The 18,994-nt window shown below is 45.7% G+C and overlaps 1 protein-coding gene across 3 annotated transcripts in view; it reads right to left on the bottom strand.

The window, feature by feature from the left end:
• The window catches only part of ITSN1 (intersectin 1), a 192,368-nt gene that overhangs the window by 11,067 nt on the left and 162,307 nt on the right, over positions 1–18,994 (bottom strand). For 2 of the 3 annotated variants that reach the window (XM_031459257.2, XM_031459251.2), the window contains 8 exons: positions 14,510–14,693; positions 12,636–12,734; positions 8,252–8,419; positions 5,197–5,409; positions 4,050–4,171; positions 2,801–2,883; positions 2,391–2,474; positions 1,400–1,573 (listed from right to left, as the gene is read on the bottom strand). In XM_031459257.2, coding sequence (XP_031315117.2) covers positions 1,400–1,573; positions 2,391–2,474; positions 2,801–2,883; positions 4,050–4,171; positions 5,197–5,409; positions 8,252–8,419; positions 12,636–12,734; positions 14,510–14,693 — 1,127 coding nt within the window. Of the gene's footprint in view, positions 1–1,399; positions 1,574–2,390; positions 2,475–2,800; positions 2,884–4,049; positions 4,172–5,196; positions 5,410–8,251; positions 8,420–12,635; positions 12,735–14,509; positions 14,694–18,994 lie in introns of those variants that run through there. The other variant, XR_004139034.2, reaches the window with a different exon arrangement.

Raw genomic sequence — 18,994 nt, 5'->3', positions numbered from 1 at the left:
CATTTCCTATCAGAAATGTCAAGGATGGTGAGTGCGGGCGGGTCTTTCTAATGGCTCTCTGCATGTGCCAGGGAGCAGATGTGAGGAGGTGGGACAGGAGGCGACAGCCCAGGGGCTGCAAGCTTCCAGTGATGCTCCCCAAACAATCTCAACACCACTTTGTATCAGACATTGAGTGTCACTATGAGAACGGATGTGAACATGTTTGAACATTTTTTTATATGCTATGCCAATCACACGATGAAGTCAAATAGGCCTCCAGACCATTAATTCCTTCATTTTTTCATCAACAGTTATTAATTGGAATACACTATGATCCACATCCTCCTGTACAGGAAAAAGCCTTCTTTCAAGTTTCCCATTTAAAACCTAGGAATTTTTTCTGGTGGAAGATGCCGGTTTATTTCACCCCTTGTGTGTTTCATGGAAATAATCTCCCAAGGAAGACCACCACCAGGATTTTCAACATAAACTCTTAAACCCAGTGGAGCTGCTGTTTGTGTCATAATATTTCACTATTACAAAAAATCAACCTCAAGTCTTTATTTATTAGAATAAAAAATTGCCAATGAAACACAGTGGTTAAGAGCCCAGACTTGAGAGTCAGGTTGTTCTGGCCACACTCTAACATTTAGGCAGCTACATGACCATCTTTGGGATATAACAAATAGAAACTAACTCACAATGAGATAATTCATATAAAAGTACTAGAAGAAAAAATTCACACAGTGCAATTTAAGCCTTTTGCGGATCATGCCTGCATTAGACCCTCACTCCTAGCACTTAATTATACTCTTTTGAATATAATAAAGACCATGATCTTTAAACTTACTCTCTTATTTTTATTAGGTTGAGAAAGAGAGAGAGAAGTTCCTTGAAATTATTGGCCAGACCCATTTTTTTCCAGGTTCAAAGTAGAAAGTTGGTTGAAGGGATGATGCCTTCAACAGAATTCCATCCTTTTGATTCATCAGCAATGTCACCCAAAAGGCACTGCCTGATTCTGCCACAGTTTTTGCGGGCTAACATTCTTGTTTACTGACTAGTTTTGTTCATTTTCACTGTGGCTTTTAGCTGAGGACTAAAGAATTGGCCTGAGGCTTTGGGGGACCACCCTCCTTGCAGTTACCTGCTCTGGGGAAGCAGAGGACCATGGTCTTTGTTTCGGGCAGCTGGACCACTCTGGACCAAACATGCTTTGTCATCTTCTCTGAGATGCCCTGGCATTGGTGAAGGCCTCTTTCTAGGGGAGGCTGAGTCTCCTCTTGTGCCAACCTCATCTCTCTGGCAGGAAGCCCAAGGGATTCTGGGCACAAAGTTCTCAGGTAGAAAACATTTATCTATGAAAGCCAAGTGACAGGGAAAGGGGCAGAGTGCCTTGGGACCGCTCTCTACTCACCATCTGGCGAGAACTGGTCCCTCTCAAACACAGTGATGCAGAGCACCTCCTGTTCCAGGTCTTTGATGAAGAACTGGCAGTTGGAATTCCATTTGGGATTCAGAGTGTCCTGGATCGTCTTGGTGATGTGACACTGGGAGCCCATTGTCACCTCGCAGTACGGGTTACTCTTTCCTGGAGGGAACAGAGCCTGCTCGACTCCCGCCGGCTGCCTGGTGCTTCTGCATGTAGGGCAGGGTCACAGCCACAGGGCAACTCTTTCCTCTACACTCCTCATTTTGATCCCCCTCCACTGCCCCACTTAATAAGTAGCATAAAATGAAAAATCCAGGCTAAAACTTCCACAATCCAGCATTATAACATTAGTGGGCTTCAGAACTAAGCCTTCCCTCTCCCCTCACTTTAGCCGTAAATTGTGTCAAATCCACAGTCATCCCTCAGTATCTGTAGGGGATTGGTTCCAGGATTCCCACAAATACCAAAATCCGGGGATGCTCAAGTCCCTTATATAAAATGGCGTAGTATTTGCATGTAACCTACACTCATCCTCCTGTTTACTTCAAATCATCTCTAGATTCCTTACAATACCTAGTACAATGTAACTGTTATATCAATAGTTATAAATACAATGTAACTGTTATGCAAATAGTTGCTGGTGGGCAGCAAATTCAAGTTTTGCTTCTTGGAAAATTCTGGAATCTTTTTTCTGAACATTTTTCGATCTACAGTTGGTTGAACCTGCATAGGCAGAACCCCCAGATACAGAGGGACTGACTGTATCGTGAATGGGCAGCCACTCAGATCTCTCTGGATCTCTCTGGAAAGCAAAATGGCAGAAAGGAGTACATATTTTTAATTACAGATTTTTAACAAGTGCTAGAAAAACCAAGTCTGGGAGGAAATTTAGGATTATGGAAAGAGACAGGTGGGGGGGATGCAGAAGAGGCTTCCACCAGCAATATGTGCTAGAGGGGGCTTCTCGGGTCCTTACCATGTGACCGACAGGGTTTCAGCTCAATGCCTTCCACTACGTTCACCATCAACCTTCCAATGCCTGTGGCCCTCTGGGAACGGACTGTGACCGCAAGAAAAACAACACAAAATGCTTCCTTTTAGCATTTGCTGCCTTTCCAATTTGTCTCATGATCTGTTTTATGTACCTGCCCCCCCCATTCAAGAACAGTTGTCCCCTCCTATCCTTAAACTCTTGCTCCCTTGCTCCTGGAATCTGCCCTCCACACCTCCCCCTGAACCCTACTCTCCTCTTCCGCCCACATCCACCCTCAGGCTCTCCTGGACCTCAGGGCCCATCTCCGAGTTCCTGGGATTCTGGGCCCGACCGAGTGGCTCTCCGCCCTGGCTTTGTGGGAAACCCCGGCCACGCGGCCAGCAATGCGTCACCCAGATACGCCTTCTCCCGCTTCTTCTTCTCCGTCTCTATGTAGAGCTCAGAAGCCGCTTTGATTTTCTGCACCCAGGCAGTCCTTGGAAAGGAACAGACAGGAAGATGCCAAACAGAACTCGGGGAAAAGACTCCAGGTCTGTACAAATTCAGTTTCCAGGACTCTGCTTTGTTCATTAGATTTTCACAGCAAAGCCTGGTTTTACGTCATAAGATGCTAATAATTATTTCTACCATTCATAGCAAAGACATCAACGACATTGGTATGGATGGAATCAAGACCTGTGTTTGTGTCCCCACGGAAGGAAATCTATCATAATGATAAATGCTGTCCTGGGGGAGACGTTGGCACACAGCTCCTCTTCTTCCCTTATTGAAAAGCATCACATACTTGCCTAATCCAATAAGGCCAGAAGGACCTCTCTTACTAAACCACCCAAGGGGAGAAACCATGTCCCAGATAAGGAACCACTTTCCGTGAAAGAGTAAACACACGCTAGGGAAGCATTTTGGCACGATGTTTTCTCCTTCATTTTTCCGAGAACCATATGCATGATAACTTTAGCCAATTTCTCGCTTGGCACAAATGCTCTTGGAATGTTGTTGATCTTGTGTCAAGTTCACCCTTCAGAAAATCGTCTATTTGATTTGGCTCCAGGGCAGAGCCTTAAAGGCATGAATGAAGCAAAAATGCCCCCAGTTCTAGGAGTCAGAATGCCTGTCCAAGTGGGCCCACTGAGGAGGGGGTCAGGTTCGGATGGTCCTATTAAGTAACCCCCAAGTCGCTTTCCTACTGGTTTCTGCCACCTGGGAAACTTTGGGAAACGTGAGATGCTCATTTATCTCAAAGAACGCTGAAAATTTCTTTTTTAAAAATTCTCAAGGCGGGAGGGTATATCTCAAATGACAGAGCGCATGTTAGCATGCGTAAGTCCCTGGGTTCAATCCCCAGTATCTCCTCCAAATATAAATAAATAAATAAACCTAATTACCTCCCCCTCATAAAAAAAAAATCTCAAGCAAAATTCGTTCCAATTCATTTTACTTTAAAAACTTCACGCCATGGGTTGAACTTTTTGGGAGGCTCTAGAAAAAAGTATTAAGACCTTCCCACCCCCACCTCCAGCCAGAGGGAGCGGTACTGCAACCCGGGGAATGTTGGGACCTTCCGATTGATTAAATGTCCCATGTGTGTCCTACACCTGGTGGAATCCGGGCGCCCAGTGCTGGGGAGGGGACAGGTCTTACCTTTCGTTTATGCTTTCTGCTCGGAGGGTGTAGACTCGGTCGATGTGGGAAATGTGGAAGATGGGTTCGTCCCCTGAAGGGTCAGTAGGTAACTTTACTAGAACTTCATTCAGGAAAATAGGCTGAAAAATAATGCGCAGACATTATAAAACCAGACTAGGGCAGAGGGCGGGGGCTGTGTGTCCTAGTAAACTATGAGTGTGTGTGTGTGCTTATGTGCACGTGTTTCAGTCAAGTAGACTGAGGGTGAGGGTGTGTGTCTGTGTGTGTGTGTGTCTGTGTGTGTGTGCCTAGGGTAGAGGGTTCAGTAAACTATACCCAATTAATGATTTTGTGTTAATATTGACTTTCAGATATTACAAATTACAAACATGGATTTTCCCCCTCCATTTTACAGGTATTCTTAAAGTCCCCCAGAATAAGAATGGATGGGTCTGTTTTTCCCGTTGTACGTTCTAATCAGCAGTCTCCATCAAATTTACCTCCAAGCAGTACCCTCCAAAGACATTCATACAAATTTGCTAGTGACAATCTATGTAAGTACATTGTTCTTTTTCCCAAAATAAGGCTAACTGCTGCTTCAGAGAAAATTCTTCTGTAAAAACACCCCCACAGAGACAAGTTTAGAAAAACAATATCCCGTGGCATGAAGACACACAAACACAGCCATGCATGTAGAAGCAGACCAAACAAGCAGCTAAGGAAAATTCTCCACACACTGATTGTTTAGATTGGCTTTTGCTGAAAAAGGCGAGGTGCTCAGACGTTCCTGGGAAGTTTGGAGGGGGACCCAGGGATGCTTGGGAGGTGGGTGCTTGAGTTCTAGCTTCAAGCTTTCCCACGCCGGCCTCATCTGTACACTAGACCATGACCCCCACCAGGGCAGGGCGTGCCTTCGTCACAACTGGGGAACCCACCGCAGCCACTTGGCAGCCAGCTCATAGATGTTTCGTCCATCACATTGAGTGTCGTTCCTTCTCTGATACTGCTGGGACCGTGCTGCTACGGTCACCCTAAATCCTCGCTCACTCCCTGCACCTCCTCTAGGCCAGAGCCCTCAAGCCCTGCTAAAACTCTGATTCCTTTTGGAAATTTTCTCCTCCTCCCCAGAATCAACCCTGAGATCACGATCTAGAATCAAACTTACTGTTTTGTACATTTTATACTGCAGGTTTGATTTGGGGCTGAAGACTTTGTCGGTGCCGGAAGAGCCCAGGGGCTTTATGATTTGGGTCAGCAGGAGGAAGTCGTTGAAGAGGAAGCCGTACAGCTCCTTGTTGCTCTTGGCCTTATAGAGCTTCCCGCTGTGCAGAAACTTGCGTGGCCCCAAGCAGTTGGTCACTGAATTGAACACAAGTTGCTGAGAAAGGAAAGCAAAACCCAAAGAAAACATGATGAAGTGAGGTCATTTTTTGTTTTTTTTATTTTGTTTGTCTGCATCTGAAAGCATGAGCTCCAGCAGAATCTGAGACCAGGCCCCAGTGAGTCCGTATCTTAGACTCAAATCAAGGACTGCTTTGAAGACTTCAGGCAGTGACTTTTGGAGCCAAGGAGTCAAAGGTGTGGTTCTAGAGATTCCATGTGTCAAGATGAATCTTAGTTGTAATTCCTAATGCTTTTTCTTGAGGTCTGCTAGTGTCTCAGGGTGATTGGGGCTTTTCTCCATTTTATTTACGGGGGAAACTGGGCAGCAGGAAGAAAACACTCCCACCTTGATGAGTATGTGCTGTGTGCAGGGCGGTCCACCAGAAGGGACGTGAACCAGCTTCAGTGATGGCCCTGCACAGGCTCAAACAGTCCTGTGTGGCTCTGGAAGCAGCAGCTGTAGCTGAACAATTCCACAGGACAAATGCTGCTTCCCAAGGCACAGCTGGAGTCCAGGCCCCCACCGCATGGGTGGACCTCAAAACTCAAGGTGCTGGCTGATGCCTCAGAGCCAAGCAGAGCAGACACTGTGTTTGGTGTACATTAAATCTCACCCAACTCACTGGTTCCGAAAACATGAAGAGCTCAGCTCTCTTCCTGCCACTTCCCAAACCTTGGGGATGGCTTTAAGTCCTTAAGCACAGCTCTGTCATCCCTCCTGGGCTCTATCATCTCATGCTCTATCATCCCACTAGGCTCTATAACTCATGCTCTATCATCCCACTGGACTCTATCATCTCATGCTCTATCATTCTGCTGGACTCTGTTATTTTCTGTGAGCAGGTTTAAATGGGCAGAAGGAGACTGTGGAAGATATGTCCCCACTAAGGCCCTCCTTTTTGGATAGCAGGGGAAAGACTGAGGGAGGGGAAGGCCACAGCTGTCCCCAGGAAGTGATATGATCCAGGCAGGAGTCAGACCCTCAGGGTCTCTGTTGGCCCACACTTGGGCCCCAGGGGTATGTGCCACCCAGCAGCCCTCAAGGCTGAAGCTCTCTCCAGAGCTATGAACCCTACAGACCTCACTGAGGAGAGTCTTAATGAAGAGGAGAACACACATCCTCCAAGAGATGCTGGTGGCCACCTGTCTGCCTCCAATATGAGAGAAAGAATCAGTGGCGCCCCTGTGAACAGAGACCTATAGGCATCAAGGAAGAGTGGCCAGTCCACTCCACTCTCAGGTACAAGGAGGGACGAGGGTCCCTAACCTCCCAGTGAGGCTCTGGGGGATCCCCAAAGACGGAGTGTTACACTCCAACAGGAGCCTCCAAAGGGTACTCTTCACCCCTTGGCCCTCTGAACAGAAGCCTGGAGATCAATCTAGCCCTTTTTACTTGCCAAGAGAGAGTTCAAGCCACTGGGGGGCAATGAATCCAGTGATTCACTTGGATGACACAGAGGTGATACGGTTCATACACACTCAAAGATTAGGGCCTCCAGCTGGCCAGGCTAACACTGAACCCATATGAATTGGCAACAGTATTTGCAGTTCTCTATCTTGAAACAAGAATGCCTAAGACAGCATCTACTTGAAACTTTATCACTGGTGTGTCTAGATCTGGGCCAGGGAACAAAAATCAACATGCCCCCTTTCCACGGTGGTGAACCCTAACTGTACAGACAAAACAAAAGTTGGTGGACAAAAGCCAGGAAAGACCATCACTAACGAAAGAAAACAGTCTATTTCAAACAGTATATATAAGCCACAAAAAAGCAAATGACAAGACTTTACTTTATCCTGAATGTTTTAAGATGAAGATCCAGGCCTCACTAAGTCCTGTGACTGCAGCTGTGAGGCTCAGAGAAGGGCCCCTTTAAAAGTGCGTGGTGGCATTTCAGCCTGCCAGACTCAGGAGCTGTTCAGGTCCACTGTCTTTAGGATCAAGTTACTGCTCCTCAGAATGATACACAGCCCTTCCTTAAATCTGGTGACTTTAAGCTTCCATTTTAAAGGCTATGTGGGGTGCAGGAGACAGGAGATATACCCAGAGCCCAAGCGAGGGGAGGGACATAACAGGAGATTTCAAAGAGCTGGACCCTAGAGGAAGAATGACATGTAACTCAGCGCAGAAAGGATTAGCCCAAAAACTTGCTTGCTTTTGAACTTGGTATAAGTGGAGGGGGAAAAAAATGCCCCTGAGAATTTGAAACCACAATGTAGCTCTCATGTAAGTTTACAGTCATAATTCACACCAGTGTGATCTATATTTAACTTAGGGTGATCCTGGTAGCAACGCTTGCAGGGGGAATACAACTTCAGACCTCAAAGATCTCACAGATAAAGTTCCAAGGACTTTATCACAATCAAAAAATCAAAGTACATACAGAGAAACAGCTCACAGTCAAAAATCAAAGTATACGATCAAAAATCAAAGTACATCTGGAGAAACAGATATGTGTGGTGAGAGCCAATAGTAGCAACAGACCAAATAGTGAAACCCATAACTTTAGCTATTGGAATGATCAGATCTGAAATAGGCAGGACTATGTTTAACATGTGTTAGGAAATAAATGAGAAGCATGGCCTTTTGTGCAAGGAAAAAGACAAGAAAGAAACCAGCAGATTAGAGAATATAAATAGAACTGCTAGAAACGGAAAAGAAAATAATTGAAATTTAAAAACTCAGTATACGGATAAAATGGATTAGAAGCAGCTGAAGACAGAATCAGCAAACTGGAGGCTGGAGGAGAGAAAGACAATTCATGATTTTTCTCATCCTCCTTCAGACTGGCTGCCAAGCTGGTGGGAGAGGCCCAGGTCCCACCCTAAGGCACTACCTCAGACAAGCCTTCACACTGCACGTGGGCCTGGATCCACTCCAGCCGGTCCGAGTTCTCCTTCTCCCGCACCCCTTCGTTCACCTGGGAGCACAGCTCCTCCGCCTTCTCCAGGGCGTGCTTCAAGTGGCTGTGGTCCGGGTGGTTTTCGGGAGTGTTTTCCAGGATCTACATCAGAGAACAGAAGACAGCAGCCTTAGGCAGTGTGGGTGGGCTTGTCCTGGAGGGCCAGACTGAGCAGAAGCAGACACAGACCTTTCCTGAACAGCACCCACATGAGCAACTGCAGCTCTAAGCACCCACCTCAGCAATGACATGAAGAAAGATGGCCGCTCCTTGCTGGCAGGGGAACCTTGGGGAGCAGGGACTGCCACATGATCTATGTTTGGGGTATGAGGAGGGCCATGGCTGCAGCAAGGGCAATAACACATCCTGAGTGGATTTCTCCGTATAGAATGGCTCTTTCCTGGATCCATGCACAGCTGCAGGCATCTGTGCACCTCTGGAACTGCATGCTAATGGGTGCATCTGCTCAAAGATGCATTTTTCTGGATAAATCATTCCAAGCTAATGATTAAGATAGCCAGTTCTGGAGAAAGACCTCCTGGGTTTAAGTTCCTACTCTGCCACTGACCAGCTGTGATATGGGTCACTCACATAAACGTTCTGAGCCTCAATTTCCTCAAATGAAAAATGGGGATACTAATAGCACCTTCTTTACAAGGTGCTTTGGAGGACTAAATGGTTTGATACAAGGGAAGAACTTTGCAAAGTACCTGGCCCTTTGAAGGTGCTCAGTAAGTGACAGCAATTACCATCAGATTCTCAAAGGACTTTGAGGACACCAAAAACAAGCATCATGAGGAAAGACCCTAAGAATAAAGAATGACCCTCAGCCACCTTTGGAGTGGACCAGGAGGGTGTTGAGGGTGTACTTGCCCACATCTTGTCCACATACAAATAACTCAAGTGGGCCTTAGCCTGGATAATACCTTATCCTAAAGGTACACTTTGGTTTAAAGGCCTAAGTAAGCACCCAATTTGAGGAGAACGCCCAATCTGGGTCTGGTGCGTCCACCAATCATCTCCAAGCAACAGCCCCAACTCTGTGTTGATCCTGGCTGAACATTAGAATCCCTCTGAAAAACCCTAATGCCTCAACTCTGACCATATCAGGATCCCCAGGGGTGGGACTCAGGTATCAGAATTTTCTAGAGCTCCCCAAGTCTGAGGACCACTGTTCTAGACCAGGAGCCCACCCAGCTGAATGGTGTGAATTCATTTATTTTCTTTTGTTTCAAAATGAAAATAGGTTTATTGCTTTTCTCATTATAAGAGTACTACTGTACAATGTACAAAATTTAGAAAATTCAGAAAGTCATTAAAGAACCTAAAAAGCCACCCACAGTTTCCCCATCTGGAAATAACCTCTGTCTACATATTCATTAATGCACTCTGCCTGAATATAAATACATATAGATTTTAAAAAATAAAAATTGGATCATACTGCCGTACTACACTGTACCGTTTTGTACGTTGCTTCCTCCCCGCTTAGTAGCAGTTATAGCACATCATTTGATGTGCAGTTCATATGGATCTAGATCATCATTTTTAAGGATTCTATACTATGTCATTCTAAGGATAAACCACAATGCATTTAAACAGTTCCCTTCCTACAAAACTTCATGTTTCCAACACTTCAATATTCCTCTGATTTAGGATAAATTCCTAGAGATGGAAGTGCCGAACCAAAGAGAATGTGGAATTTGATGTATACATCACCCTCCCTCCCAAAGGCTGAACCAGTTTAGTTTTCACCAGCAACCTTGTCAACACTGGGGACTCACAATCTTTTCAATATATGCCTATCTGGCAAGCCAAAAGCCAAAGGTATTTTCTTGTTTTGTTATGCATTTCTTTTATTATCAGTGAATTTAAATTTTGTGTACATTTAGAACACAAGCACACTAAATGATAAAGTTAACATTGATATACTGCTTAGTACGAGCCAGACATTTTACACTTATTAATTCAGTTAATTTCCCACAACACTATGCAGTAGGTACTATTAGTGTCCTTATTTTACAGATGAGGAAACTGAGGCCCAGAGAGGTTAAGTAATTTGCCCAAGGGCACACAGTAGTGCTCCTGAGATTCAAACTCAAGCAGCCTGGTTCCTGACAACACATTTTTTACTGCTACTCTACACACCTCTCAAAAATGTCTGGTTATATGTTTTACCTATTTTTCTATTAAGGTATTTGTCTTTTTCTTTTCAAGTTGTAATAGTGCTTTACATGTATAGATAGATAGATGTATATTTCAGTATCTACTTACATACAGTTAAAATATGTTTACTCAGTTTATACCTGTCATTTGTCTTTTAATGTTGTTTATTCTATTTTTGTTACACAGAATTTTTAAGAAAACTGTTTATGCAAATAATATTAACATATTCTTGATATGCAGAAGTATAGAGAACAATTTTGCTCTCTCCCCTTCACTCTCCTGCCCCAGAGGTAACCGTGCCCAGACCTAAGGGCAACCATTTGTTTCCCTTTCGATGCTCCACATATATTTAATAGTGACATAGAGTTTCTCCTCAGTTTTACAAAATGGACCATACTGTAGGATTGCTAGTGAAAAGTTTTTTTTTTTAATTTAATAGCACTTCCTAGATGTAATTCCAGCTAATAAATAAAAGTCTCTTTCATATACAGATTCACCACTTTAACTACTCTCCTTAATGAACACCTAGGTTGTTCCCAGAATAAGTTTTTTTTTCAAGTTGCTACAACTCCAAATTCTTTCAAGTTCTGTCTTTGGGGCCATGCTAAGAATTGCCCCACTTCAGTATTATAAAAAAAAAAATTTAGTCTTAGTACTTTTACAATTTTCCATATCTATCTTATAACTGACCACCTTCTAAAATTCTCTTCTTAGTTTTCAGTTCATTCTCTTGGGTTCTCTCTCTAAAAGAGGGTAGCAATCGTGTTTTGGCAAATAATGAAAATATGTTTTTTCCTTTTTAATATTTATGCCTCTCAAATCTTTCCTGTTTTTGTTTTCCTCCCCACTGGCCAGATCTAGAACATCTATTTTAAAAACTTGTTTCCAACTTTAATTTGCAGTTAAATATTGGGGGAAGTAAAGAAAAATGTTCAGTTAGTTGAATAGTAATTGTCAAGTTGGAGACAAGGAAACAGTAGGTTGAAAGTATCTTTCAAAACTAATTCTTTAACTCAGCCAGTGTGGCCACAGTGTATTCTGTGGGGTCGATGTGGGGTTGGACTGGGGAGGCAGCTTACACAGGAGGGAAATGTATTACATATAAGGGCATTCAGCAAATAAGTAAATATATGGAGGATGATGAGAGCCAGGCTTCTTGCAGAGAAGAGAATTATAAATATAGAAAGAGGGGAAGCTAGAAGAAATTCTGTGGTATTAGATTAGAGCAGGAAGTATTGGTGTGAACTCATGGGTTTTAATATATATTATAATATACATATATTGATGGCATTATAAATATGTTTGCACACATATATATGTAAATATGTGTGTATGAATATATACACATACATGTATTTCCTGACTCTACCAATGAGAGGCCTCAAAGGCAACAACACCCGCGTGGCAGTGAGCACACCAGTGTCCAGATCTGCGTTTCTAAATTCTCCATTCAAAAGAAGCGGATCTGAAACCTCTCTCCAACAGCTCTCCTCCCTGTGGTTAAAGAATCATGGGCTCAGAAGATGTGTAAGTCTGTTCACTCATTTTATAGGTGGGCACATTTTTTTTCTTTTCCTTTGATGTTGGCTTTCTTGAAGAGACAGGAGAATAGCAATCTAATATCAACAGAGAGTATCTCACAATGGCTTTCTGAAGGTGGGTGGTGGAAATTATATTCCTTTCTCTCTTTCTTTCTAGGAAACCCAAGGCATAAAGACACTACCCCTGAGAGGGGAGCATATAGCTCAGTGGTAGAGTGCGTGCTCAGCATGCACAAGGTCTGGGGTTCAATCCGCAGTACCTCCATTATAAATAAATTTTTAAAAACCTAATTACTCCCCTCCAAAAAAATAAAATTAAAAAATTTTAGAAGACACTACACCTGTATTAGGAAAAGAACTGAGCTCTCATGGTCCAGCCTATACAGTGGAAGCCGCTTGGTCACACAGCTGAAGGCTGTGTGTCACTAACTCTTTTCATGATAAACCAGCTTTTCTTTCTGAGTTAGCAAGCAGATGCCTCCCACAGCCTGTTGGTATATGATTTCTACACAACAGACACCAGGTGTGTTGGTGGGGGAGCCTGCCCATGACCCGGGATCCCTGACCTGCTGAGAAAGCATTTCTCTGCTTGAAAAGGCAAGACAGGTACTTACATTTTTAATGATCAGTGGGTATCTTGTTACCCGTTGCATAGGCTTCAGTATAAAACTAGAGAGTGGCATCCCCTTACAGCGAGGGTCCATGGCCAGTCTCTGAAAGGACAGTGTGTTTTGTTTTGTTTAGTGTAGTTAAGACATTTGCAAAATCCATTCAGCAACAACGTTATTTAGGGGCTCCCACCCGTCACATCATCACGTCATTTATCTGGACAACAACTGAGGAGCCTGGAGCTGGAAGGGCTGGACCGCTATCCTGGGCCAGGAGGAAGCTCGCTCCAGATGGAGGGTGGGAGCTGCCCGCGGATGTGACTCAGCCACAGGATTAACCCCTGCTCCCAGGACACGTGCTTCCTTACTTCCAGAAATGAGATTCTAGGTGCACAGAAAATCTTTCCTCTGGATATCTGCCGAAACTTTACAGCAGTCCCAGGAACAAGGAGTCACAAGACTATAGGGTCAGAATAAAAATTCCCCATGAGTCTCAGAGATGCTGGAAGGGTCGAATGTCACTGTCTGTTTCGAGCAAAGTCTGCATATGCCGGAGGGAGCCCCAGGCAGGGCAGGGACAGCAAAGCTGAGACGTGAGGGCCATGTGTTTGTCTCCACCCTGGACTCCCTCTCTCTTTCTTTCCGCCACTTTTGTCATCCTCACTGGAGGGCAAGAGCCCTTCTACCCCAAGAAGGTGACCCCGGCTACAAGTCACAGGGGTTATATGGTGACAGTCAGGTTTAACTCCTTAGGAACGGGTTTAATGCCATGACCTGGGCCCCAAGCCCTGGGGCCTGTCCGCGCCTGAACCGGCTCCAGCTATGGACACCATTATTCCAGGAACATTTCGCAGCTGGCAAAAGCAGGTCAGAGTCCCGCAGGGACGAGGCAGGGAGAGGTAATGAGGGGAGGGGCGAGCAGGGGAGGGGCAACAAGGCCCCTCCCTGGGCTGGGGTCAGCATCTCCCTGAAGTTCAAGTGCATCCAGGGATGAACTCATCCTGCCTGCACCCAGGGAGGACCCAGCCCTTGGCTGGAATCCCGGGTGGCCTGTGGCACCCAGTAGCCCAGCTCTCCAGTCTCCAGCCCACCCTAGGCCTACTTCTCAGCCAGATTTCTCCCCTTAGAATGACTTCAGATGCCCCATTCATTGGATGGAAAATCAAGGCATTTAATATTGAGAAATGGGGAGAAAGAAAAAACACGAGATGCTGCGGCCAAGAAGGGACGGGACTTTCAGCTCACAGTGATGATTCCACAGACATGACGGCCAGCAAGGGCCCATCCCGGCCAAGGCCACGTCCCAGGGCAGCAGGCTCAGCGTCTGGGAACTCCAGCAACATGAGGCCCACCTACCTCAGATGTCCCTTGGTGGACACATGGCTCTCCAGACCCTCGTTATCCTCCAAGGCAGAGGTCCTGGCATCCCACACTCAACCCCACAGCCTTCCCAGAGTTTGAGCCCATCAGAAAGAACCAACTTAGAGAAAAACCAAGGGTCCATCAATATTGCTGCTACATTGACTGTTTCCTTTGCAGGTGACGGGCAGAGACCAGCAAAGGAAGTGAGGATGCTTGGATTAAACACAATAGGAAACCTGAGACCCACCAGCCCTCCTGAGCCTGACAAATGAGGTGGAGGATTTAAACCAGTATCCAAATAACACCACTCCACACCTGGACAATGGATCAGAGCTTCCAGGCCACGGCTGGCCCCTCCTCTCCAAGCCCACCCCCTTGGTCTCAGCCACACTCGCCAGTGAGGGCCAGCCTCCCGTTTTTCAGCGAAGATCTCGGCCCTTGTTGGCCTGCAGCAGAAACGTACTGCAGATGTGCGAGCCAGCCCCTCGCAGGGACTCGGCTCAGCCTGGGCTCCTTACTTTGACAAACTCCTTGAAGTCCGGGGCCTCGTCTGTCTTCTGCTGGATCAGGGCAGCCCCGTTGAGCTGGCAGCTGCAGAAGCGGATGTAGGGCTGCATGTGCGGCAGCTGCGCTGTCAGGATGTCCCCGATCATCTTCACCGGCATCCTCTCCCCGGACATCTTCTTGCGCACTCTCAGCGCTCTGCGCGGAAACACGAGAAGTGAGCCCCCCCGCCTTCGCGCTCTCCGACAGTGACACGGAGCACTTCCAGGTGGGACAGAAACAGAATGTGTGTGAGGGGCACAAACCCAGGGGCCACTACAGGGTCTATGTGGGCGACAAGGAACAGAACAAGCGATGAGTCTAGCGCTACAGAGAGGTCTCACTGGGGCATCTTTCTTTGACCTGATGGCTGTTTGCTGGCTCTTAGAAAGAAAAACTTAGAAAAACAAAACAAAACAAAAACTCTGCTGAACAAGTCAGCATAAAAAACAATTTTTCTTCTTTTTTCTGGAAAAATATGGGCTCCTTTTTTAAATAACTCAGACAGGGCTCCTGTGTGGCTGTCTTGCTTTATGGAGTAACCATCCAGGTTGGTAGGACCCCAGCACTGAATCTGTTTCCAGGGCCAGTGCTGCCCAAGGGAAGCCGCTGTTGCCAGGGGCCATGCAGGCTCATTTTCAGACTAAACAAAATATAATTAAGAGGGTAAATCAACTGCCACAGGAAAATAATTCCTTTGTGTTCACGAAAGCCAGGTATAAATGATTGTCTGAACCCTCCATGCCGTTCACTGCTTCCTGGCTGTGGCTAATTTGAAATGGACTGGATTAAGAGGAGTTCTGAAGAGAGAGGTCTATTCATATGATAATAGGTCCATGGATCCAAACAATTTATATCCTGGAAGCCAAGAAGGGATAGCAATGTACTATGAGGGCAGGATGACAACCTATGAGGCTGTGGGTGTGTTCTGCCTACCCTAGTGATTACAGATGATGGATGGATGGATGGATGGAAGGAAGGAAGGGATGGAATGATACAGATTTTAACATAAGGCTGGGAGGATGTCACTGTGAATCCTTTTGGCTGCCTTCATGGTCATGGGTAGGGTTAAATAATTCTAAGGAAACTCTGCAATCTTAGTATTAGGCTCTAAAAACTTCAGATCACTTTATTTTCTTTCTTCCACATTTGTGGTCAAAGAAAAAGATCTTTGGAACCGATCAGGCAAGCCAAGGAGAGAAACTTTAGGGACAACACATTATATGGTCTGAACAATTAGCGATTCCACCTATGCCCTTGCAGGGAGAGGTGTTGTCAGCACTGCATACTTGGGGTGTGCAGAATGGTACCTGGTACCCCCAGGACGGCCAGGTGGCCACTGCCCACTGCAGGGGCCAGTGTAAAACATCTCCTTTGTAGAAATTTGCTCAAGGGTGTTGCTGCCACCAATTCTGGGGAACGAGAGCTCTGAATAACCATGTTACAAACTTGCTATGGATGGAAACAGGAGGAAATTCCATCATTCCATATTTTCTAGTGAGGAGCAACACAATCTCTATGCAAGGATAAAAGTACTTTCACTACCCACTCTCTCCTTTTTTTTTTTTTTTTTAATGATAGGGTGACAAGAAAAAGGGAAAAGAAAAAAGACCACACACAGATCATCACTGTCATGAGGAAGTTAAACCAGTTCCTGGGTTCTGGAGGTCCACACTGTAGACTTGAGTGGTCCAACCAGGAGGTAGACCTAAAATCAGGCCCCTGCTATGGACCAGGTGCCTGTTAGGTTCAGCTTTTGGGATGTTTTACTGCACAGGTGAGGCTTTTGAGGACTGGGCTTGAATGGGTTGAAACGGGGTGTCTCTAGGTTCAGGGATAACATGACTATGTTGCTGTCGACACAGCCCCACCCTTTGGTGAGCTGATTTGTAACCTAATTAAAGGTCTACAGATTTAGGACCTTGAACTGTGGTAATAATCAATCAGCTAATGAACACATCAGAGCGCTCAAGGTTTGCTGAGTGAATACATGCCCCTAACCCCCTGAAGTCCACAGATCAGGTGACGGTCACAAGAGCCGGCATTTATGAATGTGTCCTGTGTGTCAAGCACTTTTTTTAAACGTGTATTATATATTATCCCTATTGACTGTTGGGGAAACCAAGGCACAGGAAATCGAGTGGCCTGGCCAGAGTCACACAGTGACAGAGGCAGCCTGGGAACCCAGGGGGTCTGACTCCACGCCCCGCCCCGCCCCACCTCCACCACTCTGGGATCCTCCCCATCCTCGCTCCGGGCAAGTTTCTCTCCTTCCAGTTTCCACCGCCCCTCTGCTCTTCCCTCTCTGCTGTCTTTCCTCTTCATTCCTCGGCTCACCATCCTTCCCTCTCACCCTTCCCACTCCCAGCCAAAGCCCCTTTCTTTCTTCCTTCTCTCACCCTGACTTTACCCCCCAAGATATTTTTTACTTTTTATTTTTCTTTGTTTTTCTGCTTAAAATAAAATTGTGTCTATTCTTCTTAAGTTAAAAACAAAGTAAGGCAGATAGTTTATACTTAAGAAAAGGTCTCTTGTTTTTTTGAGGTTTTTCATTTCTTTTTTTCTTTTTCTTTTTCTTTTTCAAGCAAGGAGGCAGAAAAAGATCTTAATTTTAAAAAGAAAAGAAAAAACCACTGCCAGCACCTGGGTTTGCGGGGCCCAGTCTCATTTCTGCATTCCTTCTGTTATCACTTCTAACAGCTGCCCCTAGCTCTTAATTTTAAAAGGTCCTAAATCCTTCTGCCCTACTCTGCTTATTAAAAGCAAGTTTCTCAGCTCTCTTCTCCCAGGTAAGAGAGTCAACCATCCATTCTAACCCCCAACTAGAGACAGCATTAGTAGGAAGTTCATGTGCCCTTTTATGTTTCTTTTATTTATTTCTTTTTTATCTGTTTAATAAATCCTGTGTCCCCTGTAAGTACAAGGAGTCACTGGCCCCTGGATCAGGAGTGGCAGGTGTATGGCTGCCCACTGTGGCCTTCCAGGGAGAGCTGCCTTAAATTCTTTCCCTCCACAAGTGCCTCCCTCTTCCAGCATGCCGGGAGCCCTGTATCTTCCCGTCGTTGAGGTTAGTCTTTGCACGAAGAAATGGAGCCTATGTAGCAAAATTGTATAATCTACAATATGGGCACTCACCATACAATTCTTTCCGTTTTTCTGGAAAGAAAAATTTTCTGGTTGAAAATTTTCATAATATGTTGAAAAGAAAAAGAAGAAAGAAAGAAAGAAAGAAAGAAAGAAAGAAAGAAAGAAAGAAAGAAAGAAAGAAAGAAAGAAAGAAAGAAAGAAAGAAAGAAAGAAAGAAAGAAAGAAAGAAAGAAAGAAAGGAAGGAAGGAAGGAAGGAAGGAGGAAGGAAGGAAGGAAGGAAGGAAGGAAGAAAGAAAGAAAGAAAGAAAGAAAGAAAGAAAGAAAGAAAGAAAGAAAGAAAGGAATAAAGAAAAGAAAGGAATAAAGAAAAGAAAGGAATAAAGAAATCTAGTCCCCAGAAGGCCCCAACTACATATTTTATCTGGCAGATGAAAAGATCAGCCAAACTAACCAATCAGATCGAAGGGGCGGAGCACTAGGACCCTATGATGGGAGAGGGGCGGTGCCCGTGTCCTTTGTGATTGACAGCTGCCCGCTGTACACCTGATCTCCTTACAGCTCCGAATGACCCTGCACGCTAGACAAGGCAGGTGCCATGACGGCCATTTTACAGGTTCTAAAACAAAGGGCTAGAGAGTTATCTGCCCAAGGTAACTGCCCAAAACAAGTTAGAAGGCACTGGAGCCCGGATAGAAACTTGAGACGTCTGCCACCTTCTTTCCATTGGGGATAGTGGGGGGAGCAGAACAGGGCGGAACCCCTAGCGGGACCCTGGGCATCAGCCACAGAGCAGCCCGGGGCTCCGATCACTTTCTTTGTTACTTTAGACAAGTCACTCAATTTCTCTGAGCCTTGTTTCCGTAGCTGCAAATGCGCTCTCAATTCCTACTTCCAGGGCCGTGGATTACATCAGAGCTAATGGGAGGAAGGGGCACGCAGGCCTGGCCCCGACAGAGCTCAAGAAAGGAGCTTCTGCTTCCCGGACAGGAGCAGCAGGGAGGGTTAAGAGTGCGAAGACAACGGAAAGGTACAGGGAGCCAGCAGCGCAGTTTACCTCCGGCCAGTCCTCACAGCGCGGGGCTGGGCGGGGCGCTCAGGGACATCAGACATCTCCCGCCTCCCCACGCCCCACGTAGACGCCCAAGGAGAGCAGTTTTTACTTGCAGGGATATTTTGAACAGAAAAGCTTTGCGTTTGTTTTAAAACAAGTTTCTCCAACACTTTAGGTTTAGTACTTGTAGGTTCAGGCTTAACTAACCCAATAGCCCCCAGGACAAGACAGCCTCTCCCCACGGCAAGAGTGGGGTGATCGCTTCACCCCAGGGTGAATAACAGAAATACCTTCTCTACACACCCTCACTGGGGTCATCTT

Source organism: Camelus dromedarius, chromosome 2, assembly GCF_036321535.1.
Source record: "Camelus dromedarius isolate mCamDro1 chromosome 2, mCamDro1.pat, whole genome shotgun sequence".
In the NCBI taxonomy this organism is placed as follows: Eukaryota; Metazoa; Chordata; class Mammalia; order Artiodactyla; family Camelidae; genus Camelus; species Camelus dromedarius.
The sequence above is the reverse complement of the archived record's forward strand: the minus strand, read 5'-3'. Positions and strand labels throughout refer to the sequence as shown.